Source organism: Myotis nattereri (genome assembly GCF_964212035.1).
Source record: "Myotis nattereri genome assembly, chromosome: 16".
Taxonomy (NCBI): Eukaryota; Metazoa; Chordata; class Mammalia; order Chiroptera; family Vespertilionidae; genus Myotis; species Myotis nattereri.
Window position 1 is genome coordinate 7,052,818 of NC_138091.1, and position 23,405 is coordinate 7,076,222.

General features: G+C 47.3%; 1 protein-coding gene across 1 annotated transcript; it reads right to left on the reverse strand.

The window, feature by feature from the left end:
• Positions 1–8,813: 8,813 nt before the first annotated feature.
• Positions 8,814–21,474, reverse strand: LOC308532607 (phosphofurin acidic cluster sorting protein 2-like; the record flags this gene model as incomplete). The annotated part of the gene is made up of 4 exons (XM_081110119.1): positions 8,814–10,152; positions 10,429–12,381; positions 21,000–21,111; positions 21,450–21,474. 4 exons carry the CDS (start codon positions 21,472–21,474, stop codon positions 8,814–8,816), a joined length of 3,429 nt encoding a protein of 1,142 aa, XP_080966245.1.
• Between the last annotated feature and the right edge of the window lie 1,931 nt (positions 21,475–23,405).

Consider the following 23,405-nt stretch of genomic DNA (forward strand, 5'->3'; position numbering starts at 1 on the left):
AGTATGTCAGGATTTCTAATGTCCAGACCAACTCTGTGGGGAGGTGGGAGCCTTGGCCTGGAAGGTGTGAACATTCCTGAAGTTTGCACTCTGAATGTCATGTACCCTGGCCAATCCCTGCCTGAACAAGGGCTTCAATTTCTCAATTATCCAATGAGGGTGTGATCCACAACTACGTAAGCATGAGCTGAGCATAAGGGGGCCTGGCTTTCTCCACTGCGGGTGGGTTGTGGACAGAGGTGCACCTTTGTGATTCCAGATCTGGGCGCCTTTTCAGAAAAATACTGTCTAGGCTGCCAAGTGCTCACAGTCTCCCCTGTGCCATCTCCATGTCAGCACACGATTCCAGCGGCACAGCCTTTTCCAGAGCCCCTGAGCAAACCTGGGGGCACCTAGGACCCCCTCTGGGAGGACACAACTGGGTTTATCTCAGTCTCTGCATTCTGACCATCTGTGATCCGGGGCAAGGCATGGACCTCTCGGGTCACTGGCTCCCTCCTCCGTGACTCCCCATGGACTCCACCTTCCTCGTGTGGTGTGAATGTGTGCCCTCCCTTTCAATGTGGCTGTTCTTAGTGACTCCATAGAAGACGGCAAAGGGATCCAACACGAAATCCATGATTTGGTTCTCAAAGCCGGTGCCTGGGACAGACAGAGTGGTTGAGCATCGTCCTGTGCACTGAAGGATTGTCGTTCGTGTTCGGTTCCTGGTCAGGTCCCATATGTAGTTGTGGGTTTGATTCCCAGTCTGGGTGCATACAGGAGACAACCTATTGATGCTTCTCCCACACACTTTTGGTTCTCTCTCACTGTCTCATCAATTTAAAAAAAAAATAATTTAACAATTTTAAAGCAAATCCATTTTATTTTTTTAATCTTGATTTTTGAAAGTGTTACATATGTCCCCTTTTACCTCATTGACGACTTCTAGCTGATCCTTACCCCCCACCCCAGGCCTTCACCACCCTATTATCTGTGTCCCTGAGTTATGCAGATATGCATACAAGTTCTTTAGTTGATTTATTCCCAACCTGAAAAGTTTTTTTTTACCTGTCAGACTGGCTATCATCAACAAATCAAAAAACGACAAGTGCTGGAGAGGATGTGGAGAAAAAGGAAGACTTGTGCATTGCTGGTGGGAATGCAGACTGGTGCAGCCACTATGGAAGACAGTATGGAGTTTCCTCAAAAAACTGAAAATGGAACTCCCATTTGACGCTGTGATCCCACTTCTAGGAATATATCCCAAGAAACCAGAAACACCAATCAGAAAGGATATATGCACCCCTATGTTCATAGCAGCACAATTCACCATAGCTAAGATCTGGAAACAGCCTAAGTGCCCATCAGTAGATGAATGGATTAGAAAACGGTGGTACATCTACAGGATGGAATACTATGCTGCTCTAAAGAGGAAGGAACTCTTACCATTTGCAACGGCATGGATGGAACTGCAGAGCATTATGCTAAGTGAAATAAGCCAGTCAATGAGGGAAAAATGCCACATGATCTCACTCATTCATGGATAATAAAGACCATTATAAACTTTTGAACAATGATAGACATAGAGGCAGAGCTTCCTCAAACAGATTGTCAAACTGTATTGGGAAGGCCGGGGAGGGTTGGGGGGCAGTAGGTAGGGGGGTAAGAGATCAACCAAAGGACTTGTATGCATGCATATAAGCATAACCAATGGACATAAGACACTGGGGGATAGGGGAGGCTAGGGGACTGTCTAGGGTGGGGGGAAAAATGGACACATATGTAATACCCTTTGTAATACTTTAAGCAATAAAAAATAAAATAAATAAAATAAAAATTGATGCTTATCCACTTGCTTACTCTGATATTCTCTCTCTCTCTCTCTCTCTCTCTCTCTCTCTCTCTCCCTCTCTCTCTCTCTCTCTGTCTCTCTCTACATTGAGGAATAAGCCTCTGTGCTATGAGTTGCTATCTGGAGAAACCCATGTGACCCAGCACTGAATGAGACCAACAGAGAGAGAGGAAGTCAGGCCTTCCATCCAAACTGTATCCCCGAGACCCCCCCCCCCCTCCCCAAAGTGAGCTCAGACCCTAGGTGACAGAGATCCTGCCACAGGTGAGACCACAGTAGTCCCAGCTGAGCCATGCAGGATTCCTTGTCACAGATGTGTGAGCTAATAAGTGTGTGTTGGTTAAGTCTCTAATGTGCGGTAACTGTCAGCAATAGATCACTAGCACAGTGGTCCCACACCAGGCCCTGGCCCTGCCCTTCTATCTCCCTCCTTTTTTCCTCCCAATTGCCTCCAGCCCCCTGCCCCTCATTTCTCACACCCTCTGCCTCCAGTTTGGATGATGGCTGTGAAACTTAGGAAAGGACCTGCAAAGTAGAGCCGAACTGAAAAGTGTAATTCGAAAGAAGAAACAGCACCTGTTGAGACCACAGTTCTGAGCTTCCAAGGTAAGGAGACGCGCCTGGAAACATGTTCCAGCATCAAGAAGGGTTCAAGAATCTGGAAAAGGCTGTGTGCAAATGACATAGAAATCCAGAGACTGATAGAGAGTCCGGAGACGAGTTATAATTTTGAAAGGCATTGGGGGTCAGAGGACCTTCAGCTAAAGGGACTGAAGAGTACCTCCTTGTCTAGGCCCCTTGCTTTTATTAACACAATTTGTCCTAAGGCAAGGTGGAGATAATACACTTCAAAAGGCAAGGTTTCAAAGGGTACAGAGGCATTGTCAGTTTGGGGAATAGCCTAAGGCTGTTCAGGTGTTTGGCCAGTAGGAGGCAATAACATGTAGATTAAGATGCCTTTTAGCTGTCTGGCAGCCACAATCAGTTTCCTATTCAGGTTTGGGGAAATGCCTTTAGCCATTCCCAACATGTGTGACTCAACCCTGTTGAGACCCCAAGTTTCATCAACCTTTTGATGAACCTCTTAAAATTATGGCATCCTGGAATTGGTCTACTGCAGAGACACTACAGGCAAGGCAGGCGGCTGCCCCTCCAGGCCCACTCCAAGTGCATGCAAGTGCACGGTCATCACCATGGACCTCTTAGGGAGACCTGCCCCTGATTTCCAGACCTCCTTTAATTTCACAAGCCTTCATCGGCTGCCATTGCAAAATCAGGATGAAGAGGGTAGACAGGTACTTATTCATCTTTCTGGTTTAGAAATCACATCCTAAAGAGAGCCTGTGCAGTGCCCCCACGATGGGCTCACGTTCTCAGGGCTTATGGTCCTCAGGGGTCAGTGGGAGGTCTCATCAGACTCCATTCAGATTTCCTTTCTCTCTGTGTCAACCAACAGGGCTGATCTCCTTGAGAGCAGGAACCCTGGGTGTGGTCCCCAGTGAGCGCCCATTTGTCCTGAGTCAGTGTAGCTTGTGCCATGGCGGGGTGCTGAACAAGGCTGCTAGTCCATCCTCACCAGGGTGGTTCAGAGCACTGAGGAGGATTGATGGAAAAGGAGAAGCCAGGCTGTCTCCACAACCTTGTTCAGCCTTGGGGCGTGAGAAAGAATGGCTGCTGGGCTCTGGAGAGACAGAAGAGCCTCAGGAAAAAGCCCAGCTGAACCAGAGCCTAGGGTCTGAGGGCAGACAGACAGAGGCTCTGACCCCAGAGGAAATTTTGAAGCGGTGCCTGTGGAGGAGATGAGTGTGGACCCCGGGCCCTGGGACATTCCCTGGCCCCTCTTCAGTGCTGTGGGCGGACAGAGGAGATGCTCAGAAAGCTGTTCAGTGCCCGTGGGGCAGGGTGGACTTTCTGTCCAGGTGCAGGTGTCAGTAAGGGTTCAGGAACTGCTCTCTGCTGGTTAAACCCTACAGCATTCTGCAACGTGGACTCCAGGGGGCGCTAAAGGCCAGGCTTTGTCCATGTGCTGGTGGGAGATGAAGTCAAACAAAATGTGGGTTTGCAGCCCTGACATCAAGGGTCCCTGCCCCAATGCTGGTGGGTCAATTTCCCCCAAAGTCCCATTGTCTTGGGCCTCAAGTACATCACATCCTTAGAGCAGATGGCTCCTGAGAGACTCATTCTTCCCAAACTATGACTCATAGTAACAAGACGCAGGCCCAGAAGAAACAGACTTGCTCAAGTCTCTGAAGGATTGTAGAGTTAAATTTTATGGAATCTAAATTATATTTATATTTGAGTACTTCATTACATTTTCTTTAATTAGACTGAATGTTACTGAATAGTATGAAAAAATACATAAAGTTAAACATATATATGATGAACACAAATATTTTAAAACTTCATATAAATGAGGGAGGGAGACCTCTCTGTTGTGGCAGCTGACACACGCTGTGGCCCAGGATCTAAGACCACAGGTTCCAAAGGAGCTGAGGTGCGTTGCTCACAAGCTGCAGGTGGGTCCACATCTGCAAGTTCAGTGACGGCTGTGCCTGGAGCCGGCTCTGGCTCTGGAGAGGGCAGCAGAGTAGGCCTTGCCGCTTTAGGTGTTTCTTCATCTTGCTCTGGAGCTGCTTCTGTAGATCCAGGAAGAGAACATGTTACCACCATGACTGCCTTTTGTGTGCCTTACAAGGAAGAAACCTCCCATCTCCATCACGGAAGTCCCAGTTCAAGGCCCCACCCCAGGAAGCCCTCCAGACTGCAGGCCCTGGGCAATGACCTGAGTGGCTCTGTACTTCTGCCTAAGCTCAGCCTCTGGGAGCTCTTTTCTGTGTGGGCCAGCCTGATCCCCACTCACCCACACCACCCAATCCACACGCACAGCTCTCTGACTCCCTCCCTTTTTTCTAGCAGAAGCCCTCAGACCTCTGCCCTCTGGCAGAAATCTCACAAGGCATGAGATCCAGGGTGTTGCCAGCTTCTCCAACTCACAGTCCCCATACTCCCCTTAAGGCTCTGATCCAAAGCCCATTCACTTTTTCTGCTGGTCTAGAGATCCACTTTCTGCTTCACAGTACGTGTACATCAGCGATACTTTGAGGAAGAAGTCATATGGGCTGTAGTGTGGATGCTACCTGGCTGTGCAGCCCAGTTTGACTGAAATCACTCCTGACTAGAAGGAAGCACTGGAGTGCAGTCCTGTGGTCAGGGCCTTTGCTGAATGAATGAGTGCAAACCACCACCATCTCAGAAGGCTGGCTGAGCCTGGGGTCCCCCTGCTCACCCCTGGGATTTCTGATCTGGCTTAACCCAGGACAGACACCCCCTAATGGAAACTCCAACCTCTTTATCAAAAGGGAAAGTAGCTTAGCCTAAGTCCTGAGGAGAATCACAAATAAGGCACAAGTTTCTTTAAAAGAAGAGAAAATGGCCAATTGGAACAACCACAGCTCCACCAGCACAGCTCTCCAGAGTCCAGGCTTCCAGCGGGCCTTTTCCTGGGAGGAACCCCCCTCCCGCCGCCCCAAGTCCCTACAATAACCCTATGAAGCTGGGCCTAGGCTCTCCCCATGTTCAGAGAAACAAACACTCAGGGACATGCAGGGATCTGGAGACTCACAGCAAGCAGGTGGCTGAGTGACCACTGTGCTGTGGAGGGGCAGGGTTCACCTGGTCCATGGTTGGTCCCACACACGTTGGTGAGTCCCAAAAGTTCAGTATTAACACAGAAGGGTGGGTGCAGACCAAGGTGGGGACGCTGCCCAGGAAGCTGGGCACCAAGTATTTGACCAGTTTTTCCATTAACTGTTCCTGGGAGGTCTGCACCTTACATGTCCATTTTTATTTTTATTTATTTTTATTTTTTTTGCCCTGTGAAGGTCAAGCTTATTTGTAAGCTTGAGTGAGTGGTGTTGGGGACAACATGGAGGCCCAGGGGTGAGCTGAGAGGCCTCCATGTTGGGCTTAGGATGCCCCTACTGGGAGCTCAGCACTGTGTCTGGGCACAGGGTGGATCCAGCTCCCTGGGAAGCAGAGTCCTGGCTCCAGGAAGGGTAGGTGGAGAAGGTGAGGGCAGTTCTCTCTGGGTGGGTCAGGGTCCAGAAAAACAGACTTGCTCAAAGCTTTGAGGGTTTTTAGGGTTAAATTTTATAGACTCTAAATTAACTTTCTGTTTAGTACTTCAGTATATTTTCTCTACAGTACACTGTATGTCATTAAATATCGTAAAAATATAATAAAATTATAAACATATGTAACAAGAATATTACACATTTAACACTGTGTCTAAATGGGGTTAGGAGGGTGCCCTCTCTGCTATCGCTGCTGACACGCGCTCTGGCCTGGGATCTAGCACCACAGGCCGCACAGATGCTGGGGTGAGTTGCTCAAATGCTGCAGGTGGTTCTTCTGCCTCTTGAAGTTGAGTGAAAGCTGGGCCTGGATCCGGCTCTGGCTCTGGAGAGGCCACTAGGGTGGCGTTGCCCTTGAGGGTTTTCCTGGTGTTCTTCTGGAGCTGGTTCTGTCGATGCAAGAAGAGGACATGTTACCACCCTCACTGCCTTTTGTGTGCCTTCCAGAGGCACACTCACCCACACCACCCCCGGAGGCCTCCTCCTCCTCCTGTCTCGGCCTCAGTGGGCTCAGGTGCTCCCGCTGAGGCACTGGGCCTTGTTTGGCAGGTAGGAGACTGCAAGTTGAGCTCTATGGAAGCCAACAGCATCATCAGGCTGGGAAATTCTGAAGGTGCTGGTCCAGCCAGATGCTCAGGATGCAGGAGATGGCCCTGGGGAGAGAGAGAGGTGAGCAGCAGAATGTGAGGCCTGCCTTTCCCTTCCACACGGACCTCCCACAGCACCACTCAGAGAGCCTGGGGTCCTGTGCCTGCTGCTCCTGCCCATCCAGAAGCCAGACCTTCTCCTTGTCCACCTTCAGTCTGGCAGTCCTTGCAGAGATGGGCCTGGTCACCCAGGAATGGTTGGCATGAAGCACTCCTACCTGACAGCTCGGGATCAATGAGGGAACCACCTGTCCCCTTCTTCAGGGGAACCTGACATGCTCTCGCAGTGTCCCTGTTCCCTCCCATTAGGACTTAGAGGCCTGGTGTCCACCCAGTTCATGTCACTCATTGGCACTGAGCAGGTGCTTCAGGAATACTGACCAGTGAGCAAACAAACAAACCCCAGGGCCTTCCTATCACCTCAAACTTTGGCTCCTGCACCTACATGCTGCCTCATTCACTAGCTGTCCTGTGTGGTTCTTTGCCTCCCACTGAAACTCAACTCCCACAGGGTGGGGTACCCCAAGCTGCCACTGCGAAGGTTCTACCAGATTAGGGAGCGAGGTCCCGGTATAGGGGTGCAGACTGGGCTAGAATTAGGAGTGGAAGGCTATGAATTGTCTGAGGGGCTGTCTCTCCACTGACCTTCCCACTTGCCCACACCACCCATATCCACTTGCACAGCTGTCTGACTCATGTCCTTTTTTCTAGGGAAGCCCTCCGACCTCTGCCTCTTGCAGAAATCCCACCATGAGTGGGATCCATGGTTTTGCCAACACCTTGAATTCACAGTCTCCATACTCCCCTCATGGATCGGATCCAAAACTGACTCACGTTTTCTGCTGAACAGAGGTTTACCATCCTCTTCACAATACGCGAAGATGCAGCCATAGGGAGAGGAGGCCAGGAGGACGTCACATCAGGTGTTCTGTGCACACTATGAGCCTGTGCAGCCTAGTGGGACTGAATCGCTCCCTCCCAGAAGGAAGCTCTGGAGTGCAGGCTTGGGGTCTGCTCTGAGCACTGGGTTATGGTCAGTGCCTAGAAACATTTCTGTACCAGGCAGGGCTTCTAATATACGTGCTGATTGAATGAGCCCAAACCAGCCCCACCTCAGATTGCTGGGTGAGCCTGGGCCCCACTGCTCACCCCTGGCATCTCTAATCTGGATTCACCTGGGACAGAGACCCCCTAATAGTATCTCCAATCTCTTTGGAATATTAGAAAAGAGCTAAACCCAAGGCCCCAAAGAGAATCACAATTTGGCAGTGGCTTCTTCAACAGAAAGAGAAAATGACCAGTTGGTTCAATCACAGCCCCTGCAGCAGACTTCTCCACTGCCTAGGCTCCCAGAGAACACTTACCAGGGAGGAACCCAGCGAGTCCCTACAATAACCCTGTGAGCCTGCTCCCTGCTTCTCAGAGGTTTCAGAGGAACAAACACTCAGAGAGTTGCAGTGACCTGAAGGCAAACAGCCAACAGGTGGCCTGGTGAGCATGTGCTCTGGAGGGGGAGGGGCTCACCTGGTAAATAATTGGTTCCACAGCTGCTGGGTGGTAACAAATGTTCTGTAGTAACAGGAACGAAGGTGGGTTCTCTCCTCAGGTAATCGACCACTTTGTCTAGCCAGTGTGCTAGGGCGATGCGCACCATACAGGTCTTTTCTCTTTCTGCCTGTGAGGCTGGAGTTCACTGGTAACCCTGAGTAGGTGGTGCTAGACCAGTTGGCTGTCGGGCAGCTGTTTCCCCAGGGCTGGGCTGACTGGACTCCAAGTTCTGCTCAGAATACTGCCATCAGAGGCTAGCCCTTGACCTCTGGCTGCCAACCTCTGAGTCTGGGCACAGGTTGGAGCTGTCTCCCAGGGAAGCAGAGTCCTGGCTTCCTGGAAGGGCAGGTCTTCAAGGCCAGAACCCTTCTCACTGAGAATGTTGGGCATCTGGAGGCCAAAACACATCTTCCATGATGCTCCAGCTCAACACTGCCCTCCTGACTCCCACCCGCCACAGCGTTCTGGTTACTGAACAGAGCATTGAGGAGCTGCCAGGGAGGGGCAACCCCCTTAGGTTCCAGGCTGTGAGCACATTCTCTTTGCGTTCCCAGGGTCTGTGTCTGTAGGAAATTGTACTGTTCACAGAAAAGCAGCTGGGTCCTTCTGGTCTTGGCCAAGGCAGAGTGAAGGGCAGGGGAAGGGGCAGGGCTAGAAGGTGGGATTGTTGTGTCCGAAGATGCAGATGGGGACATGCTTGACGTGGGAGGACCACTGGGCTGATAACTGGAAAAACACCACGTCATTCCACTCCACGCCATCGATGACGACTGGCAGCATGCTCTGCTGGTGCTTGGCCCTGCAAACCAGGCGACCAATGCCCTGGATGCACTGGCTTTGGGACTCCACATTCTCGTCCGTGGTTTTCTTGGGCGCCTTCTTTTTTCTCTCCTTGGTGACCACAGCCATGGACAAGGCAGGTGTTGCTGTGCCCTCACCACTGCGGGGCAGCCTGCTGACCTGGACAGACTGGAAGAAGCACTTGAGTGTGTTTTTGGTGGTAGGCAGCTGTTTCTTCTCTGTGACTCTCTTCGTATCTATTGGCTGGGCTGCTGTCCAGTAATCCACCTGCAGCTCCATCATGTGTGCATGGACACTCTGACTGGTGGAGGACAGGCTCCCACTCATTGATGCGGGGGAGAGTGTGTTGGGTGAGGCCTTCCCGGTAGGGGACAGAAGCTCACCGGAGCATGAGGTGACTACATCATCTGAGCCTCCTGACATGGCTGCAGATGGTCCCACTCTTCCAACCTTCACTGCCCCCACAAAGGGGATGAGCTGTGTGGACTTTTCATTGGGGCGCTGCTGCTTAGACATGAGAATGGCCTCAGCAATGGGCAGCAGGTAGACACAGTTGGCCCCCGAAACGTACTCAGAGATTCTCGACACAACGTCCTGTGTGTCCTGCAAGGTGTTCTCAGACTCCAGGTTGTTGAACATGTCCCGCCAGTACAGGTCCTGGAAGAAGTTGTTGTAGCGGCAGTCCATGGAGCCCAGGTAGCTGGCCAAGGGGTGGGGACCCAGCGGGATGACCAGGAAGCGCATGTAGTCTAGCCATTGGGGTGGCTGCTGGGACAGCTGCCTCACGAAGACCCGCAGCACAGCGTTGAAGTAGGGCTGTGCCCCTGCCACCGCCATCTTCACAGGCGTCAGGGCCTGGGAATCGCAGTTGCAGTATCTCTGCATGTGTGAGACGATGATGCTGAAGGCCTCCTGGACGTCATCTGTGGAGCAAGTGCACACCACGGGCAGCGTGTGCCCCTGCAGGATGTCCGAAAGTAACTGGCCCTGCCAGGCGCAGGTGTTGACCAGGATGATGTTCTCGGGCATCTTGTCCTGGCAAATGAGGATGTTGTGGAGCTGGTCACGGATGGGCTTCCTGGGGATCTGCCACTGGCTCTGTGGGTATGGGCTCTCGTTGCCCATTCTGTGGACCCACTCATTCAGGGCTGTGTCGCAGCCCCGGTGGCCAGCCTGCTTCCTCTTGGACCTGCTGGAGGGCAGGACCAGAGACTTGGTGAAGCGCACTATGGATGGCAGCTTCTTGGTGAACCAATGCTGGGCGGAGGACCCTGCCTCCCGGTTGTCCTCCAGCTGTGCCAGCTGCTTCCCAGGGGAGCGAATTGTGTGGGCCATTGAGTCAGAGCTACTATCGCTTGACATGCTGTCAAAGTATCGCCTGAGTTTGGGCTTTGGGGTGCTGGGGACACTGATATCGTCCTCTGTGTCTAGGCTACTGTCACTAGAGCTCAGTACAATATCATACCGATGGTGCAGAGCCTTCTCCACTTTGGGGGCATGCCTCACAAGGGCCTGTTCTGAGGATATGACCTTCTCCGACACTTGGGCCCTGAGCATAGATGCCACGGCTTCCTGGTGGTAATGGTGTTGCCTGTTCATGCACCTCCTTCTTACTATGAGATTCCCTTGGTCCAAGTTATTCTCCTGGGACTGCCTGTGGACGGCATTGTGACTGGCCGGCTGCTCAAAGAAGCAGCTCTCAGATGTGCTGGCGAGGTGGTTATGCGAGGTTTGGGCCTTAGTGCTGGCCGGCATGGCAGTGGCCTCCTGATCGATAGGCTGGCGGGACAGGGAGGCCATTCGAATCTTAGTGGTGGGTGTGCTGTAGGCCACAAGTTGGGAGTCACTGTGGCTTGTCTGCTTGCCTCCCGGGGCCCTCGCGTTCTCAGGCGGGTGGGCCAGACTCAGAGGCTCCTTTTGGATCCTGGTGCTGTGGAGGCCCCGCATCTCCATCGGCAAGCTGGAGTCTGACAGGCCTTCCATGTATGGCCTGAGCTTGGGATTGGGGCTGCTGAGGACACTGTGATTGTCCTTCATGCCTGGGCCGCTAGATAGCCCTTCAAAGTATGGCTGAAGCTTAGGTATGGGGGTGCTGAGGACGCTGCCATCGTCCTCAGTGTCTGTGCCACTGTCACTGGGGTTGGGCAGCATGTCATACAGGAGGTCCAGGTCCTCCTCCACCTCCGGGACATGCTCCCCATGGTCCTGCTCAGGGTCCAGGACCTCCTCCGAACCTTGGACTGTGCGCAGCCATAACAGGACTTTCTGGTGGTAGTTCTGTTGCGTGGTCAGGGTGCTTCTTGTGAATATGAGAGTCCCCTCATCACAGTCACCCTCCTCCTGGTCAGCGGTGTGGTAGCTGGCCTCCCGCTGCGAGAAGAAGCTCTCACACATGCACTCAGAGTAGTTGTCCGAGGACTCAGCCTCGGGACTGGCTTGCCTGGCGCTGTCCTCCTGGTCGATGGGCGGCATGGACAGAGAGATCTGGATGTTGTCCACCTTGCTGGTGGGTGTGCTGTGGGCCACAAATCCATTGTCCGTCTCACTTGGCTGCTTGCCTCCCAGGGCCCACGAATTCTCGGGCATGTGGGGCAGACTCAGAGGCTCTGTTTGGGTCCTGTCACTGTGGCTGCCCCACATCTCCGTCTGCAAACTGGAGTCTGACAGGCCATCCAAGTATGGCCTGAGTTTGGGCCTGGGGGTGCTGAGGACGCTCTCATCATCCTCCAGGTATGGGTCACTTTTCCTGCGTTTCCCCATCATGTCAGACCGAAGGTCCCTCTCTGACACTTTGGACCTGTGAAACAGCGCCAGGACTTTCAGCTTCAGGTTTCCTCGTATTGATGGCCGCTGCTTCTTTGGTTCCCCCTTCTCCAAGGCATCCTTGTGCAGGTCCTGTCTGTGCTTTCCCCTGCCGCTGGCCTGCAGCTCATCCTGCCCCTCGTAGTTCCCTGCCGCCTTGGCCTTAGGGCTGACCTGCATGGCACTGTCCTCGTGTTCGATGGGCTCACTGCACAGGGAGGAGATCCAGATCTCGGCCACCGCAGTGGAGGATTCCTTGATGCTGGGAAAGAGGCTCACCATCTGGCCACACCTGGGGTTTCGCTGCATGACGTCAGCCATGTGGATGGCGCCAGAGGCCAGTGTCTCGTAGCCCAGGACGTTTCTGTTCTTAGAGCACTTCCTCTGCTCCAGCAGGATCAGGAGCTTGTTACCTTCTCCCTTGAGGAAGTGGTTGTACTGCAGGGAGAAGGTGAGCGCCAGGATGGTGTGCACTGGTCTACTGCGGGGCAGCACAATCTCTTGGGACCTCAGGATGCCCTTGGAGTCCTGCATCCTCACGGAAATTACCACGGAGTTGAGGTCCTTGGCCAGCTTCTTGAAGATCACTAGCTTCGTTACAGTGAGACTACACCACCTGGGCACGCAGCTGGGGCTGGAGCAGTCCACCTCCCAGGTGGCGAACAGGTTCTGGGGGACCAGTGTTTTGAGCACCGTGGACGTGCTGGCCAGGCCCACAGTTCGTGAGGAAGCTGCAGCTGCTGGCACCCTACCGGACCTTTTCCTACTCAGGGTTGCTGGTTTTTTCTCCTGTGGTGGGACAGAGGAGGGACATGATTGGTGGCAAGAAGTGGGGCATGAGTGATTGAAGGAGAGTGTGGCCACACAAAAAACGGCCACTCGCTAATCTGTGATTAGGTCAGGGAAGGCCTGGGTGATGGTGTTTTAACCTCAGAGACCTAAAGTTATCACAAAGATGCTTTGAAATTAAAACGTTTTAACTAAAAGCTCTTTACGGTGGGTCGCTGGGTCCTAGGTTGGAATCTTCTGCAAAAAGGTCATTATTTACCTTAACTGAGACTGTCTACTGTCTTTTGGAATCTACAAGAACATAGCTTTGGAATGTCAAAGGAATTTTCCTATTTTTTGGATACTCTGTGCTCTGCGGAGACCACAAATCCCCTCACTGTTATTGAGTTCATTGTTAGCTGTTTTGTCCTATATCCCCCTATGGCAAAGAAGTATGTGTCTGTCATTTCACTTTTCATCCAATCTATCACCAATGGATTTCATGCAACTCACATACATCGCCACTTCTGACCGTAATATCTAAAATAAGGTGACAACTGCCATTCTCCAGAGCATTATTTCAATCCATTGAGGTTTTGATTCAAGGCAAATGACCATTTGGCTCAGATAAAATCTCAACAATTGTTCACAGTTTTGAATGCTTCTGACATGGACATTTACTTGGCACAATACAGCAGGATTCCAGAAAATCTCACCTAGCACCACCCTGCAGACCTACACCTGGTGCTGGCATCCAGCAAAGGGTCCATTGACGCACCAGTTCCCTGCCTGCCGGTGTACTTGTGACACTTGTCTGTTGGATTCAGGACCTTCCCTTGCTTGTGTTGCTGACTTTATTGGAGCCATATTTTGTAATACTCTTGGTGGAACAAAGGTTAACAGTTGATAGATCCCTGGCGATGCAGAGACAGGAGGGAAAATGGGACTGGTTTTTCCCCCTGGCTTTTCTATAGGATTTGCCTTTTGAGAGTCTGGGCAAACACCTTAGCTGTTTAAGTGAGAGCTGATCTTGTTCAGCTCAGAAGATACAGGGGCACATCCTCCTTCCTGCATGAATCTCAGATGTTCTTAGACAACTGAGGATCTTTGCGGATGTGTCAGAGGTCATTCCTCATGACATGCAGGAGCCCCATAAGGAAATTCCCACACAACTGCAATTAAACTAACTGGCTCTTCAGGGGGAGCACTAATGAGGTTTAGTCCACCTCTGCTGGTAGCCCTTCTGGTTGTTGTAGTCAGCAAGGAGAGAAACTGAGGCACAAAGAAGGTTGAATGAGACTCTAGGTGAGTGAGCAACTTGCAGCTCAACTCATAAAGCAACAAACTTTAACCCACTACATAACACTCCTAGAAACTGTGCTGAGACTCTGCAGATACCAAACAATAAAAACAACAGCAACAAGCACACCTATAATTAACATGGGAAGTTGTGCCTCCATGGCTGGGAACTCCCAGGCCCCAGCCCTCATTAATATTCCTGTTAGGAAGCCTTGACTTGCAAGTGCTTTACAGAAGGGTAAATGTAGGAAGATTTAACTACAAAATATGAACTGAGAAATGGCCAATGTACAGTTTTCTTTGGGTGCCTAAATTAATTTTTCACAGGCAAAATAAAACAAAAGAAACAAATAACTATAACAATGGCGGCCTGAAAATTGAACTGATTGAGTGCATAGGATGCACATCTTGATTTGGAAATTAGAAACTTCTAAGGAGAAGCAGAGACAAATTCTCTTTAAAAAATAAATGAACAATAAATTTCAGAGATTATCTTCCAACTCTCCTGAAGCTAATACATGCTAACACCCCATCCTCCCCCTTCTATAGCACGTCCCCTATATCTTTTGCTCTCTGAGCTTCCTTGTCCAGATGTGTTCCTTCCCTTCCCTTCTTTCTTCCCCTTCTGTCCCTTCCACTGCCCCTCCCTACTGACTTAAGGGAAAATGAGATGAGGAATTCTGCCAACTCCCTTTGGAGAAAAGCTGCTCTCAGCCAGAGAGGAATCAGCAATCATCCTCCATTTTCTCTATGGCCCTGATTGGTTCACAGAGAAATTTAACTGATGGAACATGTAATCCTGGCTATTTTAACCTATTGCAATTAATATACTCCTGGTTTCTGGGAGCAAAAGCAAGAGAAGTACTAAATAAGGTTTATAGAAAACTCCTATGGAGAAGCCTCCACACTTTAGGGATATAGGAAACTGAAACAGGATTTAGAAAAAGGATACAAACAGAAACATGCCTAGGGCTGCTCCAAGCTTGTTTTTCCTTCCCACTGATACTTTGGGAGAATTTTAAATGATCATTAAAAGGGAAGCCATTGCCCTAGCCAGTTTGGCTAAGGAGATAGAGTGTTGACTGCAGACTGAAGGGTCCCAGGTTTGATTCTGGTCAAGAGCACATGCCCAGGTTGCAGGCTTGATCCCCATTAGGGGGCGTGCAGAAGGCAGCCAATTGGAGATTCTCTCTCATCATTGATGTTTCTATCTCTCTCTCCCTTTCCCTTCCTCTCTGAAATCCATAAAAAAATCTATTTTAAAAAAGGGGGAGGGGGAGAAGCCACTAAGTACCCTGTATATATTGAGGCTATTTTATTTGCTTTTAACCACAACCAATTACTTGCTTTCACCATCGGAATAAAGCTTTCCTACAAATGTCTGTTTTTTAATCAAATCCTGTTTCCTTCCAACTAGGGAATGTTATGAGAATATATATGGTTTGCTTATCAAATCTTCCCCAATTCCCCTGTTTAGTGAGTGTTTTTTTTTTACTGTTTAATGAAATCAGTGATGCTGACAGATGCTTTCTCCAGAATAGTAACATATATACTTAGAATGAATGAACCAGATACTGAACCAAAAGGGAAAGTGATGATTTTAAAGGAACCTTCCAGGAGGAAACTAAGCTTGAGACTGACCGAATGTTTGCTAATCATCTCTTCTTCAGTATTATCTTCCACAAGACCCTGAGAGATGGCTGAACAGGGTACCCACCCTACTCAGAATGGCCCCAAACAGCCCAGAGACATGCAGACATGCCTCTAACACTAGGCTTTCCCATATGTCTGCCTAAAGATGGGGGACCAGCCCATAGTGAAGTGAGAATTCTCTTTTGGGGTACATGTTCACCAAATGGGAGTAACTTGAACCTGAGTGCCTCAAACAAGAAGCCAATCTTCTTTTGTTACACCAATTACCTGGTTGCAATATAAAGTGGGTAATAGAGAGGCTTTGGCACCATTAACTTTAAGACTATCTCGTACCTGGGACCTGTGTTGCCATTCCCAGGGGAGACAGACGGCGGTTTCATATACCTGAAAGTCTTTATACCTCTCAGAGTTGTGAGCTTTCTGGAAACTAGAAAAATATTCCCAAATAGAAAGAAACCATCCAAAAATGGGTGAATGAATTTGTCAATCCCTTGCTAACATTTGTGGGGGGGTGGGGGGGCAACCCAGTTCCTGAGGTATTGAAAATGACTATCCTTGTTTTACAAATGAAGTTTTCAAGGTGCCATAGGTTTTGCTCCAGAAACAATTCAAAGCCCACCAAGTCCTTTTACCTTCCCCAAACGTCCCCTATTCATTTTGGAGTCTTACTGGTAATTGGCTTCATGCAACCAAAGTCCCAGAACCTTTGAAGTGAAAATACCTGAGTTCACCAAGACGTCTTGTCTAGGCCATTTTTAAAAATACAGATCTCTGGAAGATATGATTTATCCCAATAGAAAAAAAAAATACCTTACCCACCTACACAAATCTCTTTAGCTTTTTCAACTATATCTTTCTAACTTAGTAAGTTTTAATGAAAGTTATTAAATATCTACACATTTTGAAATAACGTGAATACTGACACATTGATTGCTAGACAAGTCTGAAGTTCACTGCTTTTGGGGTTTTTTAATTGCAGAAGGTCTGTAAAATGGATTTGGAACTGTTGATGTAATGTTTTTTGCTTTGCTGAAGGTGTGTTTTTTCAAAGTAAGAGTTTGATTAAAATATGTTCATCAACGTCAATCTAAGGAATGCTGTTTGTTCACTTGTGTGCTTATGATTGGAAATTAATGCTCCTAACAGTTAAAAGTTCCAGTTAAGTTGGAAGAAATTATACAGTTATGACAATAGAAGGCTTGAGGTATGGAGAGTCATATTTGAAGGAAAAGGTCACATGTAAGTTTCTCTAAGGATAGTTATTTCTGAATGGGTAAGAAGGTTTGTAAAAGGTGAGGAAAGGTTTGTAAAAGGGGGTATAGGCTATACAATTTTGTGAAAGTTTTATATAAAAATATTCTTTTATTTCTCTACCAAAAAATAATTTAAATTGTGTGTATAGTTTTTGTGTGATATGTGTTCATCTGTGTGTTATGTGTGGTGAATTGTCAGCCTCCATATGACATTACTAGGATATAATCTTTTATTGGCCTACAAAGATTAAATGCTTATGTAAATTAAGGAGAATTCTGTAGTCTGGACAAAATACTTAATATTACAACTGCTTGCAAGTATGATTAATATCTTTTAGAGTTAGTTACCCTAAGTCTGTGTTTGCTTTACGTAGATTTACAAAAAGTCCATGGTATAATCTTTTGCACAAGTATATTTGCAACCTTCCCAAAGTTTCTATTGTAAGAGACTTTTAAAACAGGAGATGACTTTGAGTCAATTCCAATGGGCCCTGGAGTACCTCAAGGATTTATTCTCTCTCCTTATTAGAGAAACGTTTTTAACTAATTTAGGACTACTTAATATGCTTGAAATTACCTGAGAAGCTTTAAAAAATTAAAAAATATAAATAACTGTGCTATTTGTGTACCTATATTTTTATTAAAATGGTTGTTCTAAAGATTTCAACCTTCCCTAGGAAGGAACATAAAAAGATTCAAGAAAATTTCAAATAGGAAACACTCTGTTGTAACAGTGGTCTTGGTGTCAGCGACACCAGGCCAGCCAAGAGCATGGTTCCCTGTGAGGGTGTCTGGCAGTTCGACTCCGGGTATTTGTGGCACAAACATTGGAAGTTGATGAATTATATCCAATTCTCAATACAAGAAGCCATGGACAATGTTTTAAAATCTTACATGCTTTCTGTTCCTTTTATATTGAAATTATGTATTGAATCCAAATATATACATATACTTATATATTTTCATATCGTTCTCTGTAATTTTACAGTAATTGTTGTTATCCAAAAATTATTGCCTTGAAATGTTATATTTTACCAAAAAGGCAGTTTTTCATCAATTGCATTGCAATCAAAACTATAACCATACCACTTTGTTTTGTCGTTCATAGATATTGTTTTACTTTACTGCATTTTCAAATATGTTACATCTTTAGAAAAATTCATGAAAAGGACTCTTGACTTACTCTATTTTTTTATTCTTTTCATAGATTTTATTGATGAGAGAGAAACATCGATCAGCTGCCTCTGGCACAATCCCTACTGGAAATGTGCCTGCAAACAATGTACATGCCCTTGAACTGAATTGAACCTGGGACCCTTGAATCCTCAGGTCTAAGCTCCACCCACTGAGCCAAACTGTTCAGGGCTTGACTTACTCTAAGTAACAGGTTTCTACGCAGGTCACATCTCTGAACTGAATGCAGAAGTATAGATCTCTAAGGAATGAATGAATTCACGAAAATACTAGCAAATAACCAGGATAAACAACAAAATGGGTAGGGAACTAAATGAAGAGAAGATGGTTATTATTGTTATGACTCTGTTTAAAATACTGCTGATTTTTAAATCATTTTGTTTTTCAAATATAAGGAAAACTGAAAAGCAGAAATTCTACATTACTATCCATGACTCACTAGGAAGGTTAGAGGCAATGATACATTAGTGACATTCATTTCACAGTAATCCCAAGAGACAAAGACTTCAAGGACCAAAACCTACAACCTGGAGATTTTGTTTATTGAAACACATTAATTAAAGACTCTCTCCAATGTGTTAAAAAGGATGTTACCTTATTAGAGGCCTAACCATAAATGGATCTCTGTCACTGACACTGCCCTCCATTAACCAAGGAGACTGAAGACTTGTCAAGCATGAGAAACCACTGGCCGTGGGGGCTGACAGCTTTCCCAAGAAGTCAACAAGGCCTGGATGCTGACAGATTACTGCTGCTCAAACCTTCTTCTTCTATCTCCTAACTGTTATTGATTATATGTACACAAACTGATTTTTATATTTTTATTACACATCTTATTACTTATGAGTAGTTGAATTTTGATATCTGCTAAGTTTTCCCACCTACTAGACAAGTACATTCTAATGATCAGTATGGAAAGGAAACAGTAGAGAGTCTTAATTCTTCAGGTCAAACATAGCATAAGTACAAGGAACAGTGGATGAAGAAGGAAACATAATTAGCTTAATAAGCAATTATGAAAATACATGCAAAGGTTTTTGGTTGGCTGGGATGCTTATTTTCCTTAGTCACTTTCTTGTCTAGTAGTAGACATTTTCTATTCCTAAGCAGTGTTCCTGCTTTAATGTTGTTGCTTTTGTCCCTGGTATGTAAATGTTATACTAGATGCAAAATACCAAAACTTAAGACAAGCAGCAAACGGACTCTGCTCATGTTAGCTCAAAATATAAAATTGATACAGAATATTTTTTAACAAGAACACATAGGATCTCATGCCTCCCATGCACCTGCCTTTTTATTTTGTTTAATAATAAAAATTCCACTTTGAATGCCATTTAAGGTTATAGTCTTACCTTATCCCGAATGGTCCATTGTTCAGGAAGACATAACACTAACACTCATCATCAATGCATAATTTGTATCGATTTCTGAATAAAAGGAGGGTGTGTGAATGAAAAAGGGGCCCCATGCTAACCTGACTAGCTCAGGGAAGTCCTGCAAGGCAGCCTTGCAAAGTCAGAGACCTTAAGTAACTACAAAGGATGGTCTGAAATTAAAACACTAACAGGAGCTCATGATGGGTCGTCAGATCCTTGTCTGGCATCTTCCCTGACAAAGACCAATCTTTACCTTAACTGAGTGTGTGTACTGCCTTTTTGCCTCTATGATAACATATCATTGGATTTTCCTTATTTTGGACACCTCATGCTCAGGCACTGTTCTGTGCTCTGCGGAGATCAGAGATCCCTTCGTTGCTATTGAGTTCATTTTTGACTTGAAACAATCCTACATCCACCATTGTAAAAGAAATATGTGCCTATCATTTTACCCTTTATCCAATCACAGAAGTGTCTCCAATTTGCTTTCTCCTGTCTCCCTAATCAATCACCCATGGATTTCAAGCAACCCACATAAGTCTGCACTTTTGCTTGTATTGTATAAAATAAGGTGCAAAATTGTCATTCTAAGGAGCATTTTCTCCACCCATTGAGATTTTTCTCGCTCACAATTCTTAACACTTGGGATCAAATAAACACACACAAATTTTTCAGAGGTCTGAAAGTTTTTCACATTAATAAGAGAAAAGGTTCTTGGCAGGAAAAGTAGAATCGCAGGTGAGGAATATGAAGCACATTAGTAGCTTAGGTCATTCTCTTAGCAGAGGACAAACAGCACATGCTTGTATTAACAGTGCCACCCGTGCGATTTCTGACAGAACATCCCAATGTGTGATGAGAACACACAGGCTTTTCCTGGGGTGGAGGATTTGGATGTCAGGACATGTGGCATGTTTAGGGTGGCACCGTCGTCATGGCAACGGAAGGTTTTAAGTCCAGGTCCCACAGAAAAAAGACATGGATCTCTGTGATAAGCAGTCGCGGTCCCCATACAATGTGCAGCCGTGGGAGGCCCCAGCTCCTGACATGGAGGAGATGAGGACCCAATTCCTTTGGGAACTGGACACTAGGAGGGATCTCAGGGGAGTAGCAGGGTGCCTTCTGGAACCTGAGTCCTGTTGACTCCCTGGGGTCCTGGAGTTTGGGTCAATTGGGCACCTACACTCACCCTGCGGCGGTGCTTCAGGCTGGAGGATATCTCAGGTGTCTGTGCCGCCTGCAAGGGCGTGGAATTGAAGACCCCATCTGTCGGCTCCGGTCTGCTCTCCTGTGCAGAGCTCTATCAAGACAGTTTCCAGTCACCAGAGGAAAACCTCAGAGCCCTGTTTTGCTGGTTCTCTAAAACTTGTGACTCTCCACTCCAGACACACAGAATGTGATCTTTTGAGACCTCTACTGGCAAGGAAAAGGCATGACAGCCTGAGGGCCTAGGACTCCCATTGGCATAGATAAGGGACCCCTCTAGAGCCCCATCTCCACCTGCCTGCCCTACCCTGGGGTGTGATCACACAGGACATCGAGGTTATCCACTGCTCCAAACACTCCCACGGTTCTCCCTGCAGGACCCCCTATCCACCACATGAAGAGGGGGGATGTGGGCTGCACAGGGATGGCCCACAGAGGAGGCTGGCCTGGCGTGAATGGGTCTGACCCAGGCCACCTTCACTTACCTGAGGGGATCTTCTTGAAAACGGCCAGAGATGTCGGGCACGAGTGGTGAACCGTCTACAGAGTCTGGAACAACGCTCCCTGCAGGGTCTCCGGGAACCAGAGCCCCCACAACTGGGAACACAACAAGAGAACATGTTGAACTGTCAACTGTCTCTTGCCAAGTGAGTGGCAGTTGGGCAGTTGCTAGAAAGTGGGTGCCTGGTTACGGGGGTTCCAAGTTCTATTAGGAAGTGACCTCACTTCCTGGAATTGCCTCCCTGATGACTCCCCTCACCTAATAACAGCTATAGATAGTCCTGTGAGCTGCTGACTGCTCACCTACCTTCTCCATGGAATACCAACATTGTACACAGTGACACGAACACACCCTCTCCACAAGGTTTAGCTGCAGCCAGGGTACTAGGTTTGAGGAGACAGACCAGGGCTCAGACTCAACCCCTCATTCTTACCTCTTCTTGATCCTGCATAAGTCATTCTGCCTGTTAGATCCTGTCTCTTCTCTGCCTGCACAATGGATTATTGCAGCATGTGCTTCTTAGCGTTATTTACGCTCATGAAGGAAGTAGCTATAAAGTAGGAGGAGGAATGCCACAAGGCAAAAGTGCCTACAACCTCTTTTTCTTCCTATTGTCACCTCCTTGGTGTCTGATTTTCTTTTAATTCCACCCAGAGTCATTTGATTGTGTGTGTGTGTGTGTGTGTGTGTGAGAGAGAGAGAGAGAGAGAGAGAGAGAGAGAGAGAGAGAGAGAGAGATTGTGTGCGCGCACACACACATATGCTAGTGCTAGGTTGTATTGTGTTAACAAAGCCTGAATACAGTAGTTTGCAGAGGCAACGATTAATTTCATAGCCATATGACTTCAATGATCTGGTGGAACTAAAAAGACTTCCTGATTTTTTGGATTATTCATCTTTTTTCTTATTGTAAGGATGAGAGTAAGAACTTACAAGGTCATATGTCAGAGTGGAAACCACAAGTTGACATTTTATTTGACAATGGCTTGTGAGAGACATGACTTCCATTTCCCCCTTTCTAACAGCTACCAATTTCCATATCCAGGTGGTCTGGGGAGTTTGGGTCAAGGCTCCAGAGTGGAGTTATCAGCACAGCTCACTGACCTGGCCAGAGTGATGACGGTTGTATGTGGACATGTGACTTCAGTGAGTTATATAAAATTCTTTTTATTAGTCACTAGAAAAAAAGTTCTGTTTTCATATGTCTCATGGCCTTGTGAAAACATGGTTTTAGTCCATAATCATGTGAGAGGTGCAAATGAAAACAAAAACGAGGGCCCTGGCCGGTTTAGTCAGTGGATAGAGTCTTGATAGAGGCTTTGATTCCGGTCAAGGGCATATGCACAGTTTTGGGCATTGATCCCCAATAGAGGCATGTAGGAGGCAGCTAATCAATGATTCTCTCATCACTGATGTTTTTCTCTCTCTCTCTGAAATCAATAAAAATATATTTTTTCAAAACAAAATCGGATACCGTCTCACACTTGTCAGAATGGCTATCATCCACAAATCAAGAAAGGACAAATGCTGGTGATTATGTGGAATAAAAGGAACCCTTGTGCACTGCTGGTGGGAACGTAGACTGGAGCAGGCATTGTGGAAAACAGTATGGAGCTTCTTTGAAAAATTAAAAATGAAACTCCCATTTGACCCAGTAATTCCACTTCTGGAATATATCCCAAGAAAGCAGACACACCAATCAAAAAGGATATATGCATCCCTGTGTTCATAGCAGCACAATAGCTAAGATTTGGAAACAGCCTAAATTCCCATCAGCGTAAGTGCCCAACAGCAGCTGAGTGGAAAAAACCTGTGGTACATCTACATAATGGAATACTATGCTGCTGTAAAAAAGAAAGAAGTCTTACCATTCACAACAGCTTGCATGGACATGGAGAGAATTATGCTAAGTGAAATAAGCCAGTCAGATAAAAATAAATATCACACGGTCTCATTCATTTGTGGAATATAATGAATAACATAAACTGATGAACAAAAATCGATCCAGAGACAGAGAAGCATCAAACAGACCCTCAAACCTCAGCAGGAAGGCAGGGGAGAGTGGGGGAGAGAGTAAGAGACCAAGCAAAGGTCTTGAATGCATGCATATAAGCATAATCAATGGACACAGTCATTTAGGGGGTAGAAGGGCATGTGCTGCAGGTGGGGGTGGCTGGGGAGGGGTCTAGGGGAAAAATGGAAACATATTTTATACTTTAAACCATAATAAAATAAAATAATACAAATATTTCTCTTAGTAAAAAAAAAAGAGCTAGTGCTCTTTCTGGGTCCCAGAACAAAGCGCCCCTGAGCCCTAGAGACGGAGGAACATGCAGGAGCTTCCCAGTATGTCAGGATTTCTAATGTCCAGACCAACTCTGTTGGAGAG